The 13,619-nt window shown below is 48.8% G+C and overlaps 1 protein-coding gene across 1 annotated transcript; it reads right to left on the bottom strand.

Annotated features, from left to right (window-relative positions):
* Nucleotides 1–2,059: 2,059 nt before the first annotated feature.
* Nucleotides 2,060–6,106, bottom strand: LOC135292986 (uncharacterized). Its single transcript, XM_064407007.1, has 2 exons — nucleotides 4,929–6,106; nucleotides 2,060–2,822 (listed from the first exon to the last, which is right to left on the bottom strand). The coding sequence occupies exons 1-2, from the start codon at nucleotides 5,154–5,156 to the stop codon at nucleotides 2,130–2,132; spliced, it is 921 nt and encodes a 306-aa protein (XP_064263077.1). The 5' UTR covers nucleotides 5,157–6,106; the 3' UTR covers nucleotides 2,060–2,129.
* Between the last annotated feature and the right edge of the window lie 7,513 nt (nucleotides 6,107–13,619).

Below are 13,619 nucleotides of genomic sequence, written 5' to 3' on the forward strand. Positions count from 1 at the left end.
TCTGGATTCCCGGCTAGCTGCGGCCAGCACCGCCGGCAGTACTGAGGGGGGAAGGGCACCCTCCCGCTGGGAGACTTCCTGGGGAGAGTGCTTAAGGCGGAATGCCTTCAGGAGAGCGAGAATCCACGGAGCCGTTTGGAGAGGAGCCGGGCTGCGACCCACAGGAGAAAGACAGGACCGCGCCGACAGGGAAAAGGAAGGTGTTTTATTGAAAGTGCGTCGTGCGCGGACAAAAAGGCATGCCCGGCAGGGCCTTATAACCAGAATACAATGACCAATCTAAATTTTTGAGAGGAGGGAATAACACGTAACAAACATCTCGGATCTCCAGTGGGAATAAACTGAGGGTTGAACCCTGACCCCTGGTCCAATCATTCAATGTCCAAGGCAGAAGGTTCTGGATGGAAGGGTGTGGACACCGAATAACAGACAGGCAGCCAGGGAGGGATTAGGAGAGATAACTCGTAGGGAAGGGGAGGGGAAAAGTGCAACTGACGGGGCGATCTAGAAGAGGGAGAGAGAGAGAGCCCGGGCAGAACCATAAACAGGAATGGGGGGCACAGGAATAAACCAACTTAAAACTAATGCACCCCAACAGAGGAGGTTCTCTGCTGGTGCTAAGTTATGCTTGCAATTAGTGTAATAGTAGTCATTAAGTTGGGGAAAGTAACAAGAGCAGTGCAGCGAGCACTTCACGCAATACAAGTTAGGACCCAGCCCTACAGATCCCGGAGTTGATGCAGTTTCACAGGGTGGTTTTAACCAGGAAGTTTGTCTTTTTTTCTTTTTATAGGAACATACCCACTTCCCTGCTGAAGATCAGCACAACCAGTCTGGGAGTGGGGCAGCTGCCAGCAGTTTTAAATCGAGATGTGATAATAATTTTTCACTTAGACTCTGTCACCTTTGGCTTACATAGAGGAGGCTTTTCCTTCCTTTTCATAATGGGTATGTAGTGGGCCAAATTTCTCTTTCCTGTTTATAGAAACCTTCCTGGAGTTGAGATGGAGCTGGGGGAGAGCCAATGAAATTTTGAATTGCCACCACAGTTGCTTCTATTGACAATTTACTAATGTTTGTGACTTGTCTGCATTCTCATCACAAGTGACATGTTGGGAGACCAAATATGAGTCAAAGAACTATATTTTATTTTTTTAATGGAAAAAAAAAGGTGGCATACGAAAACTCCTATGGATGTCTAATTTTTCTCACCATAAACTTCTACGTATTTGAAATCATGTTAACCTTCTCAGCTCTGCCTTGGGAGGTTTTAGAATTATTATGGTCTGGCTGCATTTTTCAGATATCAGAATAAGGAACTAAAGAATCCTAACAGAAAACAAAAAATGTCCCATGAGGAATGGTTCCCTTCACCTTCCCCAACTCCTTTTTGCCTGCAATGCAGTCACCCCAGCAGCAGCGCCATCGCGGCAGTGAGTCTGAGAGGTGGCAGCTCTCTGGCCCACACGGTGCTGCTGGCAGAGCCGGCTGCTGCCTACTCAAGGCTCAGGCAGGCCCCTGAGCTGCCGAGCTGCACGGCCAGAGCCATCTCAATGCTGCAGTGCAGGCCAGAGGCGCCGCTCAGCCGGAAGCTGCAGGACTTGCTGGAGGGCAGCGCCGTGAGCTGGCAGTGGCGCGACTGCGGCAGAAGCGGCCAGGCCGACAGCACCAACATCTGCACCCAGCGGGTGACTTTCTGCAGGTCCAAGTAGGAGCCCGTGCAGAGGGTGTCCAGCAGGTACCACTCCTGATCCGTGGGCAGCTGGCCACCAGCGGCGTGCAGGAAGCACGTGTGCCCCAGCAGCTGCTCCCCGGAGCACAGGCACTCCAGCGCCACACGGATGCGCCTGGCTGGCGGCCGCTTGGTGCTCTCCGGGCTGAAGCAGTGGCCGGGGGGTGGCCGCAGGATGACCAGCGTGCGGTAGCTGCTGCTGCTCTCCTGGACGCTGCAGGCTGCGGGGCTGGTGTCCGTCCCGGCAGCTGGGTGCAGCTCCGGCATGAAGCTCCTCCAGGAGAGCACTCAGCAGACACCCAGGAGCTCGTCCACCAGCTCCTGCAGCACCTTCGTGCTGGGCAGGCCCTGCTGCAGAATCACAGAATCACAGAACAGCTGGGCTTGGTAGTGACCTTTAGGGACTGTCCAATTTGATCCCACAGAAATGAGGAGGAACATTCCCAATGAGATCAGTTTGCTCACAGCCCCCTCCCGCCTTGTCCTGGATCTGCCCATTGGTGAATGGGCTGGGCACAGCCAAAATGCTGCCACCCCTGTCTGCACCCTTGTCCTTCTCATGCTCACTCACCTTCTCCTTGCTGCTGAACTTCACCCTGACAATATTCATCTTGCTGATGGATTCCTCCTGCGTGCTGTGTCTGGCAGAGCCACACTTCCATCTCGTGACCAGCCAGAAGGCCAGAGGGAGCAGAGGCAGCCACAGCAGCTGCCATAGACAAAGGAAAAAGCTTTCCATGATGGAATTGTTGCCATCAATCTCCTGCAGGAGCCGAGTCATTTCCTGCTGCAGATACTCCTTGCGCTCTTGCATCCTTTCAGCTTCATTCCTTTCAATTGCTGGATTCCCTTTCTGCCCAGCTATGGTCAGCCAAGGCAGCCACAGCAGCTGTCGTACAGAAAGGAGCAGGCTTTCCATGATGGAATTGTTGTCATCCACCTCCCGCAGGAGCCGAGTCATCTCCCGATGCAGAAATTCCTCGCGCTCCCGGATCCGCCTGACCGCATCTTTATCAATTTTCATGTCTGCTTTCAACCCACTGGGGGTGAATAACAGGGCCAGGATGAAGGCCAGTGTTGGAGACATGGCCTGGTGGGAGAAAGGGGGCTCAGCATGTCTGGCTGGGAGGGACCAGGGAGCTGGTGACACCTGCAATGTCCCCAGAGCCTCTCTGGGCACCTGCCACATTGAGAGCCCCAAGCCCCACTTCCCTCAGCCCTGGGGACAGTGCCCTGCCCTGAGGGTCCCAGCTCTCACTCTGGCTTTAAATCCCCAGGGCACCTTTCCCAGCCCCCGTCCAGACCAGCATTTTCCCTGCATGTGCACTCACTGGCTGCCAGAATCCAACTGCCCAGAGCTGCTCCTGACACAGAGGTCAGTGTGACCTCTCCTCTGTGATGTCACAGCCAGCAGAACCATGTCACTCAGCTGCCAATCTGGCTGTGCCCCTGCTCACAGCTCCCACTGTGACCCCTGCCCTGGCATCTCCCAGCCCCCAGAGCCACACCTGCCCGGCCATGAGCCCCAGCCTTGGTCCCCACTGCCGGCCTCAGTGGCTCCTGGCCATCCTCACCCTGAGTGCAAAGCCAGCCCCAGGAGCCCCCCAGGGTGCTCTGGATCCAGGCTGAGACACCCTCAAGCCATCACTGAAAGGGACATGGATGGGGACTGCAGCTGGATCTTCCAGTGCTCACCACCCCTGACTGTGCTCCAGGTGAACCCAAACCTCAGCAGCTGCAGCATCTTCAGAAGTTTATAAGACTTTGTGTTCTACATGTGTGAATTTCATGCAAAGATATATACCAATGTGCAATTGCTCAAACACACGCAAGTCATCTGATAAAATAAAAATAATTTTTTTTAAGAAGGCATAGCTTCTTTTATAGTTATTTTTTGCAAGCTTTTAAGAATGCTTTCAGTTTTCAACATTCTGTTATATTCTAACAGCACAACTGTGTCTCCTTTTTATAAGGGTAGTTGGAAGACCCCAGTAAATTTGTCTTAAGAATATCAAGTCTTTAAAACCATTGGAAAGCAGAGAGGTAAAACCCTCTAACAGCCTTACTAAAAGGATGTGCAACTAAATACAGTTTTGTCTCTCTGTGTAGTCTGGATGTAACAAATCTGTGAATTGAAATTTGCAAATACTCAATCTTTACTAAATCTTGCAGCCTATCACAATTTAATTTTTTTCTTGCCAATGTATTCTATTTACAGGTTGTTCTCTGAGAAATTACCTCTGAGGGAGCCCTGTTCTCCCATGAAGCCTCTTGGAAACCTTACTCCCCACCAGCAAATAAATGGTGCCATGGTCAAAACACCCTGTGACTTGGGGAAACCTGCTCTGCTAGCACCTAGCATTACCATAATTCGTGACCAAAAAAATTAAGCACAAGAGATTTTTCCATCAGTTCAAATCTGGCTGCAGAAACAATATTGATTTTTGAGGCAGAAAAAAGAAAATAGAAGCCTCAATATTGGTCCCTGGGGTTAATGCTGCAAAAACTTAAAACAAATGCTAAGAGAATCGAAAGTGCTTGCTCAGTAAGCAAACCAGTGCTACCTCCTAAGCACTGAGCTGCTACCAAATGCTAATAACACCAAGCATGTAACACTCTAAAACCAGCAGCAATACACTTTTCACTGGTCACCATGGACACAGCTGCCACAACTTTGAAAGGATGTACTGCTTCAAATTTCTTCACACCCAACATCCATCCATCTAAACATCCAGAGCTGAGGGAGCAAGTAAAGGACTTAAAAGTTGAGAAGAACCCAGATGGCATCAATGAACTTTTCAGACAATGGGGGTTGACAGGATAGGTTTCATCATTTGTTAGAGGAATTTTTCGGGTTGCAATCATTGTTTTTACTCATGTTTCCCTGTTTAGTTAAGTGTCTGCAGAGATCCACTGGGGAAATCTTCATAGTAAGAAAAAACAGGGGAATTGTGGAATCCTCTGACTCCTCCCCCTCAAGGAAGATCATATCACAGAGTTTTCCCAACCTAGGCTGATAGAGAAGACTTAACCCCTGACGCTCTGCAGCACTTCTGCCAATCCACATCAGATTGCCTCCCCCACTGGCCAGCTGACACCGCCCACCCCAATTATTCATCCCTCATCCCCCTACAGGTTGCTGCCCTTGGCCCTGCCCTGTGCCCGCCCCTGTGCCCTCAGGTCACCGGTCACTGACCCCACACTGAAGTCCTGCAGACCACATGGTTTGGTCTTTTGTCTCTGGTCCCTCTGGCGTGCTGGATACAGTAAAACCCTTGCTGGAATATGCCATGCAAAGACCCTTCCTGCCTTCCTGTGCTGAGCTGTCTGTGGCGTGTGCATGTGCATGGACTGGAAATGGCTGTTCTCGTGGCCTTCCGCTGAGCGGCTTATGAAGGAGACGCCTCCAAGAAGATTGCAGCATTTCTACCACCCTGCAGCGCTGCAACACTAAATAAATACACAAAAATCAACTTAGGTTAAAAAAATGAAATTTTTATAAATTGCTACACTGGCGATGTCAACATACAAATATCAATTTAAGGTTGCAAAACAAATTTTTTCCTACTATCATGCAATGTAAATATTTACAAATATCAAATACAGTTAAAAAAACCTAATGTACTGAAACACTCTACAAACACTAATTAGAAACAAATATCAATCAAAGCTTAACAACTAAATTGATTACAAATTACTACAACTGAACAGCCCATACACAAACACAGGAATATCAATATTCCTCTCTAAATAACCCTAGGCCTAGAACTAAATGAACACAATTTCAGAACTGTACAAATCCATACGCGTTTCAATAGAATTAAATACACCACAACAATGTGCAGTGTAAATATATATTAAGTGTTACATATGACATATAGTAAGACATATGTAAACATATTCTTAAGAATCCTATCTATAAATACAAATATCAGTGTACCAATAGAAAAATCCATCTAACTGTAACAGTGGAACTATAGAGCTGTACAACTGTACACATATGTGAATATAACAAAGCAGGGACGTAAAGTGAACATAGGTACACATATATATAACTGCATACATATCTATGTTTTTATATATGTTTACACACACACAAACACATATATATACATACATAACATACATCCATAAATGCAACTAGATACACGTTCATAATATCTATACAAATATCATTCAATGTATGTAAATATCCCTACACTTGTAACTATCCAAGTCTAACTCTACCCATCCATAAACAGAACCAGATCAGCAGGGATTGCAGCCCCCCATGTTCCCAGGCTCTCCCTCGGTCTCCTCCTCCCGTGCAGAGCAGCTCTCCTGGACAGGGACAGCAGATGGGACATGTGGGAAGCAAAGGGAACACTGAGTCAGTATGGGGACGTTTCCCTTGGCAGCAGCTGCACTTCCATCAGGGAAGAGGAAATGTCAGAGCCTCCCCAGGAGGGTCGGAAGGAAAAGCAGCCAAGCGGGCCAGGCTGTGGTGAGCTGTTCACTTCTTTCAGGCATCCCAGTTGCTCTGGGGGAACTCCCTCATGTCACGTTATTGAACCACCTCTGCACTTACCTAGACTGTGGCCCCCAAATCAAGCAGTATTTCTGTCTCCAGCTGCTTGCACCAATGACAGGGAACGTCCTCTGACAGCGCTGGGGCACAAAGTTACCTTCCACCGCTCATCTGACAGGGCCTTGTTCTTCCTCTGCTCCCTGTCTTTCTCCTTATCTTCCACTTGGAATTTTTGCAGCATTTCTTTTTCTTTCCCCTTGATCAGTGCTAAAATGAATATTTCTCTTCCAAGCTTGAGTTTGTTCAGTGATCCTGTGGAGTGTTTTCTCAGAACCCCTTGTAGTGGAATTAAATGTTCATTTCAGCAATTCTGGAGATGTTCTGTGTGATTTATGCAAGTCTCCAGTTCATTAGGGCACCACTTAGGAAGGTACAAAGATAAGAAGGATGTTTCTATATGTCAGTTCACTAGTGGAATATTCATGGATAGAGAGAGTGATTAGCTGCATTTAACGTGTACTCCTAACCTGAAAGTGCAACAGGTAACTTGGGGAGAAATTAAAGCCAGATCTCTCCTTCCACCAGCCTGTATTCAAAGTAAAGTAAATAGAGCAGAGTGAGAATGTTAGTGTTGAGTTCCTAATGTGCCTTATTAAGGTGTTCTTAAAGTAATGCAGATAAAATCTGGGTTGGCATTCCTAATTTCCAGACTCTCCTTGTCAGTTTCATTGACTCTGAAAACAGCAGAGATGTGCCCATCCTACCTTATCAATTGATTTGGGGAGGTTTTAGGTTCAGATTCTCTGAGGCTTTAGCTTTTTAGATCTCTAGACAATGCTTCCAGGAATCTAAATGGCTTTCAGAAATTAAACTTTGCTCCTTTTTATCTCAGTCTGGTGCACTTGTGTGCACCAGAAACCTTCAGTGAATGGATTCCACTCTAATACAACTCCAAGCTGAATCTCTCAGCTCTGTTTACACTGGTGGTTTACTCTCCTGCACAGTGCAATTTTAAAACCTTCATTCCTTTTTATCTGTCTTTCTTTTTCTGTTTTAGCTTGCAAATGCATGCAGATGTATCAGAAATTAAACATTTAATTTCTGATACATCACTTCCTGTCTAGTAATTTCGTTTTATCCTGTTCTGATGTTATGCTAGCCTTGTATGTTTTATTCTAAGTGCACTCATGTTTTCTTGAATGTGGAAGTTTTAGAATGCAATGTTCTCATACATCTCCTTTCACGAAACCCTTCACTATCATCAGCAGAAGTAACTGTGTGGTTCCTTTCTGCTTTGTAGAAGATTTTGGGAAACTCAAGTCCTGCTCAGCTACAAAAAACATTTATGGTGCTTGGTAATTCTCCTAAGAACTGAAGTTAACATAAAGCAATGGCAGCTGCTTTTTCACTTGACAGAAATTGGAAGAAAGCACACTGCAGATACTGAGGAATGCAGTGCAAGGATGGTGGGCATCCCTCAGTTATCCCAGCAGATTGATATCACTGGCAACATTCCCTCTTTTCCAAAGGGTTTTCATTTGCTTTGGCTGTACTTTGTATGGCTGCAGGTCACATTTCCCTTGATTTCAGGAAGTATCTTGGCAATAACTCTTGGTAATATACCTTGCTAATTCCCCCCTTGGAGGAATTACTCAGTTCTGCAGTCCTCAATATATGCCCTGTTTTAAAACACTTTTATGCTATTTTCCCTGTCTTGGTGTCTTCACACTTGTTCAACAAGGTTCTCTTTCTGAGGATACAAATCACAATATCCCAAGGGATTAAAAATGCTTGCATATTTGTTCCCTAAATACTTACAAAAGAACAATAAGAAAAATCCGTATAAATGCTGGATGTAAAATACAAATAAAAATAAACTTGAGAGTTCTCCCAAAACCCTTATGAAAAAGCCCCAATGTATTCTATAAATCCTGATAATTTGTCTACAGAATACAAAAAGGGACATGTCCTAGAAGAGAAAATTTGTACCACAGTGCTGCACAGAATTCTACACTTTCACGCTTTTTGCACTTCAGGGGCAGTATCATTCTCTGCACTGCAGTGCTCTGAGCATGTTCTGCTCACCATGGCAGCTTTCTGCTCTCCCTGGTACAGATGATCCTCCCAGCCAAGGCTGAGTGCAGCCACCACAGCTCGCAGCACCTTCCCACACAGCAAGAGCTGAGAGATGGCTTCCCCCAGCTGCTGCGTGTTCTAACACTGCCACCTCGCAGCTGCTGAGAGCCTCAATTCCTGGGTTGCGGCGTGTTAGTTTATTGAGTCCAATGTTCTATTAGCTTGTCGTATGTTCAGGTGTTCCCCGAGTTATCACAGTTAGTTTCTCCCCTGCCTTATGCCCTCCTACCCAACTGTCCCTCCAGGAATCCCCTCCCTCCTTCCCAGATTTTTCCCTGTCTGGCAAAACAACCCGGCCCCTTTGCCCTGTCCATCAGCCCAAACCCTACCCTTTGTTCCAGAAAGTTCCCTGTCCCTCACCCTAAGATCCAATCCCTATCCCAACCCTCTGTCCTCCCCTTGTTCTGATTTGTTGCAGTCCTCAAAACCACACCCTGAGACTCATTTATTGGTTACTATATGGTGCCTGCGCCCTGTTTTAAGAGTTTTTAAAAACAGATCATCCTCCCAGCCAAGGCTGAGTGCAGCCACCACAGCTCGCAGCACCTTCGCAGACAGCAAGAGCCGAGCGAGAGCTCAGCTTGTGGTCCCGTTTGGCAGTTCTGTCCTGTGTAACCTGTCCTTGCCTCTCCTAATAAATTTGCTGGACTTTGCACTGCAGAAGAGCCTCCTCTGCCTCCTTCACTCGGTGCTCGTGGCTCCTCCAGGGTCTCTACTGCTGGGCTGGCTTAGAGGTTCTGCCTCAGGCAAAACCCCAGTCTAGCCACTTCCCTGCTCTCGCCATTGCCCCTGGAGCATCACAGAGCTAGCCAGGGCTCTGGAGGACAGTGGCAGTGAGCCATGCCCTGGCATGTCCCAGCCCCCAGAGCCACACCTGCCAGGCCACGAGCCCTAGCCTTGGTCCCCACTGCCGGCCTCAGTGGCTCCTGGCCATCCTCACCCTGAGTGCAAAGCCAGCCCCAGGAGCCCCCCAGGGCGCTCTGGATCCAGGCTCAAGCCATCACTGAAAGGGACATGGATGGGGACTGCAGCTGGATCTTCCAGTGCTCACCACCCCTGACTGTGCTCCAGGTGAACCCAAACCTCAGCAGCTGCACCTTGAGCACATTGATCCTTCTTGCCCACCCTGGAACGTGGTATTCCCACATCATACCTGAGCCCTTTGCAGGGAGTGACCAGCTCCCAGCTGATCTGCTGCCTTGGCATTCTTTTGTGTTTCCCAGCAATGAACTTAATGGATCCACTCATGAGAATCCCAGCACAGCATTTGCTTCTCAGGACCTCTTAGGCAAAAAACCTCCACTCATCACTAGTTTTTGCACAGAGAAGGAGGTGCTGACAAGCATAAGGCACAGACAGGGCCCTGACATAAGAATTCCTGAGCCATTGGATTCTACACATTGCTGATGTGTAGAACAACCAGCTGCTTGGTTCATATTTCATAGGCAGTTGTGGATGGGGGTCGCTGCTGACAGGGTAGGAAAATTTGGGGAAATGAAGGTGCAGGAGACAAGCAAAACCAAGAAGCAAGAGGGAAGACACTTAGAAATACAGAGCACAAGAGAAGACCTTGGAGATGGCTCAATAGAAAATGTCAGCAGCAGCGCCCAGAGCCCGGAGCTGCTCACTGCCACCACAGGGGCTCCTCAGTGCCCTGCTGGTTTGTGTCTGATCCCTGCTGGGCTCCCTCTGCCCCTCCAGCAGACACAGCCCTGCCTGCAAAGGGCTCCGTGCTCTGGTGTTCTCAGCTTGCTGCAGGCTACATTCTTAGCAGCGCTGAAAGAAGAGGTGAAACAAAGAGCCCTCTTCTGTGCTGCCTGCAGCTCGGAGTGCCCTGAGCCCGGGCCGTGAAGAGCTGCTCCTGGCGCTGGCTGTGCTCAGCCCGCTGTGCCAAGCAGCCGCGGCCATGGAGACACAGGCGGGAGCTCTGCCCGAGGCCGGCAGCGGCCAGGCCCGGCTCGCAGCTGCGAGGACGCCGGCAGCCTGTGCCTGAGCCGAGGCCATGCGGGGGGTTTGCGGGCAGGGCTTTTGCGAGCCGGCCGGAATGTGCCGCCTCCCGTGTGGGCCCGGCTGCGGCAGAGGCAGCGGGAGCGCGGCGGGGCCGGCAGGGGCGGGCAGAGGCCGCGGAGAGCAGCAGCCCGGCCAGGCCCGCTGCGGACCGGCACGGAGCTCCCGGGCAGCCCTCGGCCGTGTCTGTGCCCGCCGGGCAGGAGCCGCGGCAGGAGCCGGCCATAGCGGCAGCTCGCCGTGCCCGGGGCCGCGGCCGCAGCTCTCCCCGCCCGGCCGCAGCAGCAGCCACTCGCCTCCGAGGCTCCGGCGCTTCCCGAAGAGGACGGGCCCGGCCCCCGGGACGCGCTGGAGCCCCGCAGCGAGAGGAGCCGCCGGCGCCGCAAACGGCAGCGCGGATGGTGCGGCCTGAGGAGGAGCAGATGAGGCTCTTGCTGGGCCACGGTGTGGCAGCTCTGCCCTCTCACCTTCGCCTTGAGCCTTTTGCTGCTTTTCCCTGAGCCCTGATCCCCGTCCTTGGCCAAGGGCCCCCGGAGCCCTTTCCTAGTCTGCAGGGAAAGCTCCCTCAGTCACAGAATCACAGAATCACTGGGTTGGAAGACACCTTCAAGATCATGGAGTCCAACCCATGCCCTAACACCTCAACTAAACCACGGCACCTAGTGCCACATCCAGTCTTTTCTGAAACACTTCCAGGGATGGTGACTCCACCAGCTGCCTGGAGGGGTCTGTCCCAGGAAGAACCAAGATAGCACTGGGGCCTTCTACCCCCGGTACTTGGAGCTCTGGAAGTTTGTCTTTATGCTTAGGGAAAGGCCATGGAAAAGTGTTGGGAAAACTAGTCACTAATAGAGTAGCTTACAGAGCTACAAATATATGTGCAAAGAATACAGAAAACATAGAAAAGAAAAATGGCAAAACCCAAACAGCATCAGCAAGGTCTTGGGCATGAACACATAGATCCAGATGGTCTTCTCAGCCCTATATCTGTGTATTTCTGAGAACCAAAGGAATCCTGCTTGAGCCTGTGGGGAGATGGGTTTGGGAGGTACAAGTTCATTCATTTTTTTCTCCTTGGGGCAGCTCCTGTTCCTAACATCAGCCGAGCCTGTCTCCAGCCTGATGCCTCTGATGGTTGCAGCCAAACAATTCATGGCAGGCAGAAGACACTGACACTTCCAGGGACATGATTTTCTCCAGTACTATTTGTGAGTGGGAGTCAGAATAAAAACTACAGAAACCAAAACTCCATTGGAAAATTCCCTTCCTTTTCATTCTGTAAATAAGTTCTGTATCCACTTCTGAATTGTCAGTTATTTGTTAAGGATGGGAAGTTCTCTTTTACAAATTTTTTAATGTGGTTTGCAATTGGATAAGGGTCTCCTTCCTTCACAAACTCCAGCCCAAACTGCCTTTGGAATATGGCCCACTGGGCAGTTTTTGCCAAGCCATGGTATGTCTGGATAAGAAAGCAAGGGCAATGGTATTTGCAGCCAAAAGCCAACAAAGCCTGGGACAGCCAAAGCATCCTGTGGAGATCCAGGCCTCCAGCTGTTACTAGAAATCAGCAGAGTTCCAGCCAAATGGTTCTGTGTCACTAAGTGCAATCTCTTTGCCTGGATCAGAGCCTTGCTCAACAGAAAAAGCAGAAAGATCAGCAAGGGTGATCCCAAAGGCCCACAGCAGCGTTGTTATTTTGCTCATCTTGTTTAAGTTTGCAACTAAATGTTGAGCTGATGGGGGGGGGGGGGGGGGAGGGGGGGGCGTGGGTAAGAAAAGAAAAGAGGCTTATGACAGGGCCATGATATTCCACAAGAGGAATCACTGGTGTGCCTGGTGTGCATTTCCTGGATCTGTCTCAATTCCATTAAAGAATTGTAGCCCTGATTTAAAACAGACAGGTAGGAAACGACCTTTGAGAGCCAGAGGCTAAAATGGCTTGTGGATTTTTTTAAAGAACGAGGACATAAAAATTACCAATTGCAATAGATAAAGAATTAAAAAAGAAGTATTTTGGTATATGAATAATTAGAAACACAAAAAATGTGGAGATGGGAATGGATGTTTTCATGAAAATAATGAAATTATAGACAAAAAACACAGGGCTGTTGACATTTCTCTCTCCTCCTGTGGCATTCTTGAGTGCTCTAACCACATCTCCAAAAGACCTAGAAACAAAACAGAAGCAGTGAAATAAGAAGCTCTTGGAGTGAAAGCCAGCCCACACAGGAGATGTCTCCTGTAAATGCCCAAAACCTGCAGGATGCAGGAGGGCTCTGCCAGAAGGCAGATGATGCATTTTCCTCTCAAGTGCCTGGGCACGGCACCTGTTCCTGAAGCATTGGGGTTTACTGCCTCAGCTCCTAAAGGGAGTTTGTTCTTTCATCTTGGGTGTCAGTTTCTAAACTGTGTGGTTCCTATCCTAACCACAGATTATTTCCTTCAGCAAACCATGGGAAAGAAATGTTCCTGAGAACTGTTATCTGACAGCTTTGATAAGGGGGTTGCCCTTTCAGGCAAGCAAGATTCTTCTTTTTTCATTAGTGTGTCAGCATGATTTTGAGACATACAGAAATGCTAAAGAAATTAACACAGAGCTGTCCCACATTTGAGAGACAAGGAGGTCTTCCAGGTCCTGCTCCTTGATGCAGGCAAGACCTCGGCAGCATGAAGATGTCTCTGACAAAGCACTCTGAGCACACTCACAAATTCTGAGCAGCACTGAGAGATGGGACAATCTATCCCCAGGGTGTGAAGATGTTTCCAGCTGGCCTGACTTCACACTGGATAGACATTTCCACCAGAAAAACTCCTGGCCCATGGTTGTGCAGAAGTAACTGCGTTTGGACTCACCCGCTGCCAATACGTCCCCTTTCTGTGTATTTAATCACAGGGTTTTCCATGGTCACCATTCTCCCTGAGGGAAACAAAATGCAAGATGCTCACTTTTAAGCAGAGATCCCAGCTTCCAGGAGATACAAAAGGCAGCCCCACTGTCTGGGGCTCTGAGCCCTTTGTGGTCAGCTGGGTAACAATAGTAACAACCACAATAGCAAAAACAAACCAAAAGAAAACAAACAAACAAACCCCACAAAAATAAGCAAAACAAAACAACAACCCTTCCCCCCCAACAAAAATGACAAAAATAAATCCCCAGCCAAAAAGACAAAACTCCATAACCAGTCAACTTCTGTGAGGTTTGTTTGCTCTGATGACTATTTGGGAGTCAGGAATCTA

The sequence above is a fragment of the Passer domesticus genome, unplaced genomic scaffold (assembly GCF_036417665.1).
Source record: "Passer domesticus isolate bPasDom1 unplaced genomic scaffold, bPasDom1.hap1 HAP1_SCAFFOLD_60, whole genome shotgun sequence".
Classification (NCBI taxonomy): Eukaryota; Metazoa; Chordata; class Aves; order Passeriformes; family Passeridae; genus Passer; species Passer domesticus.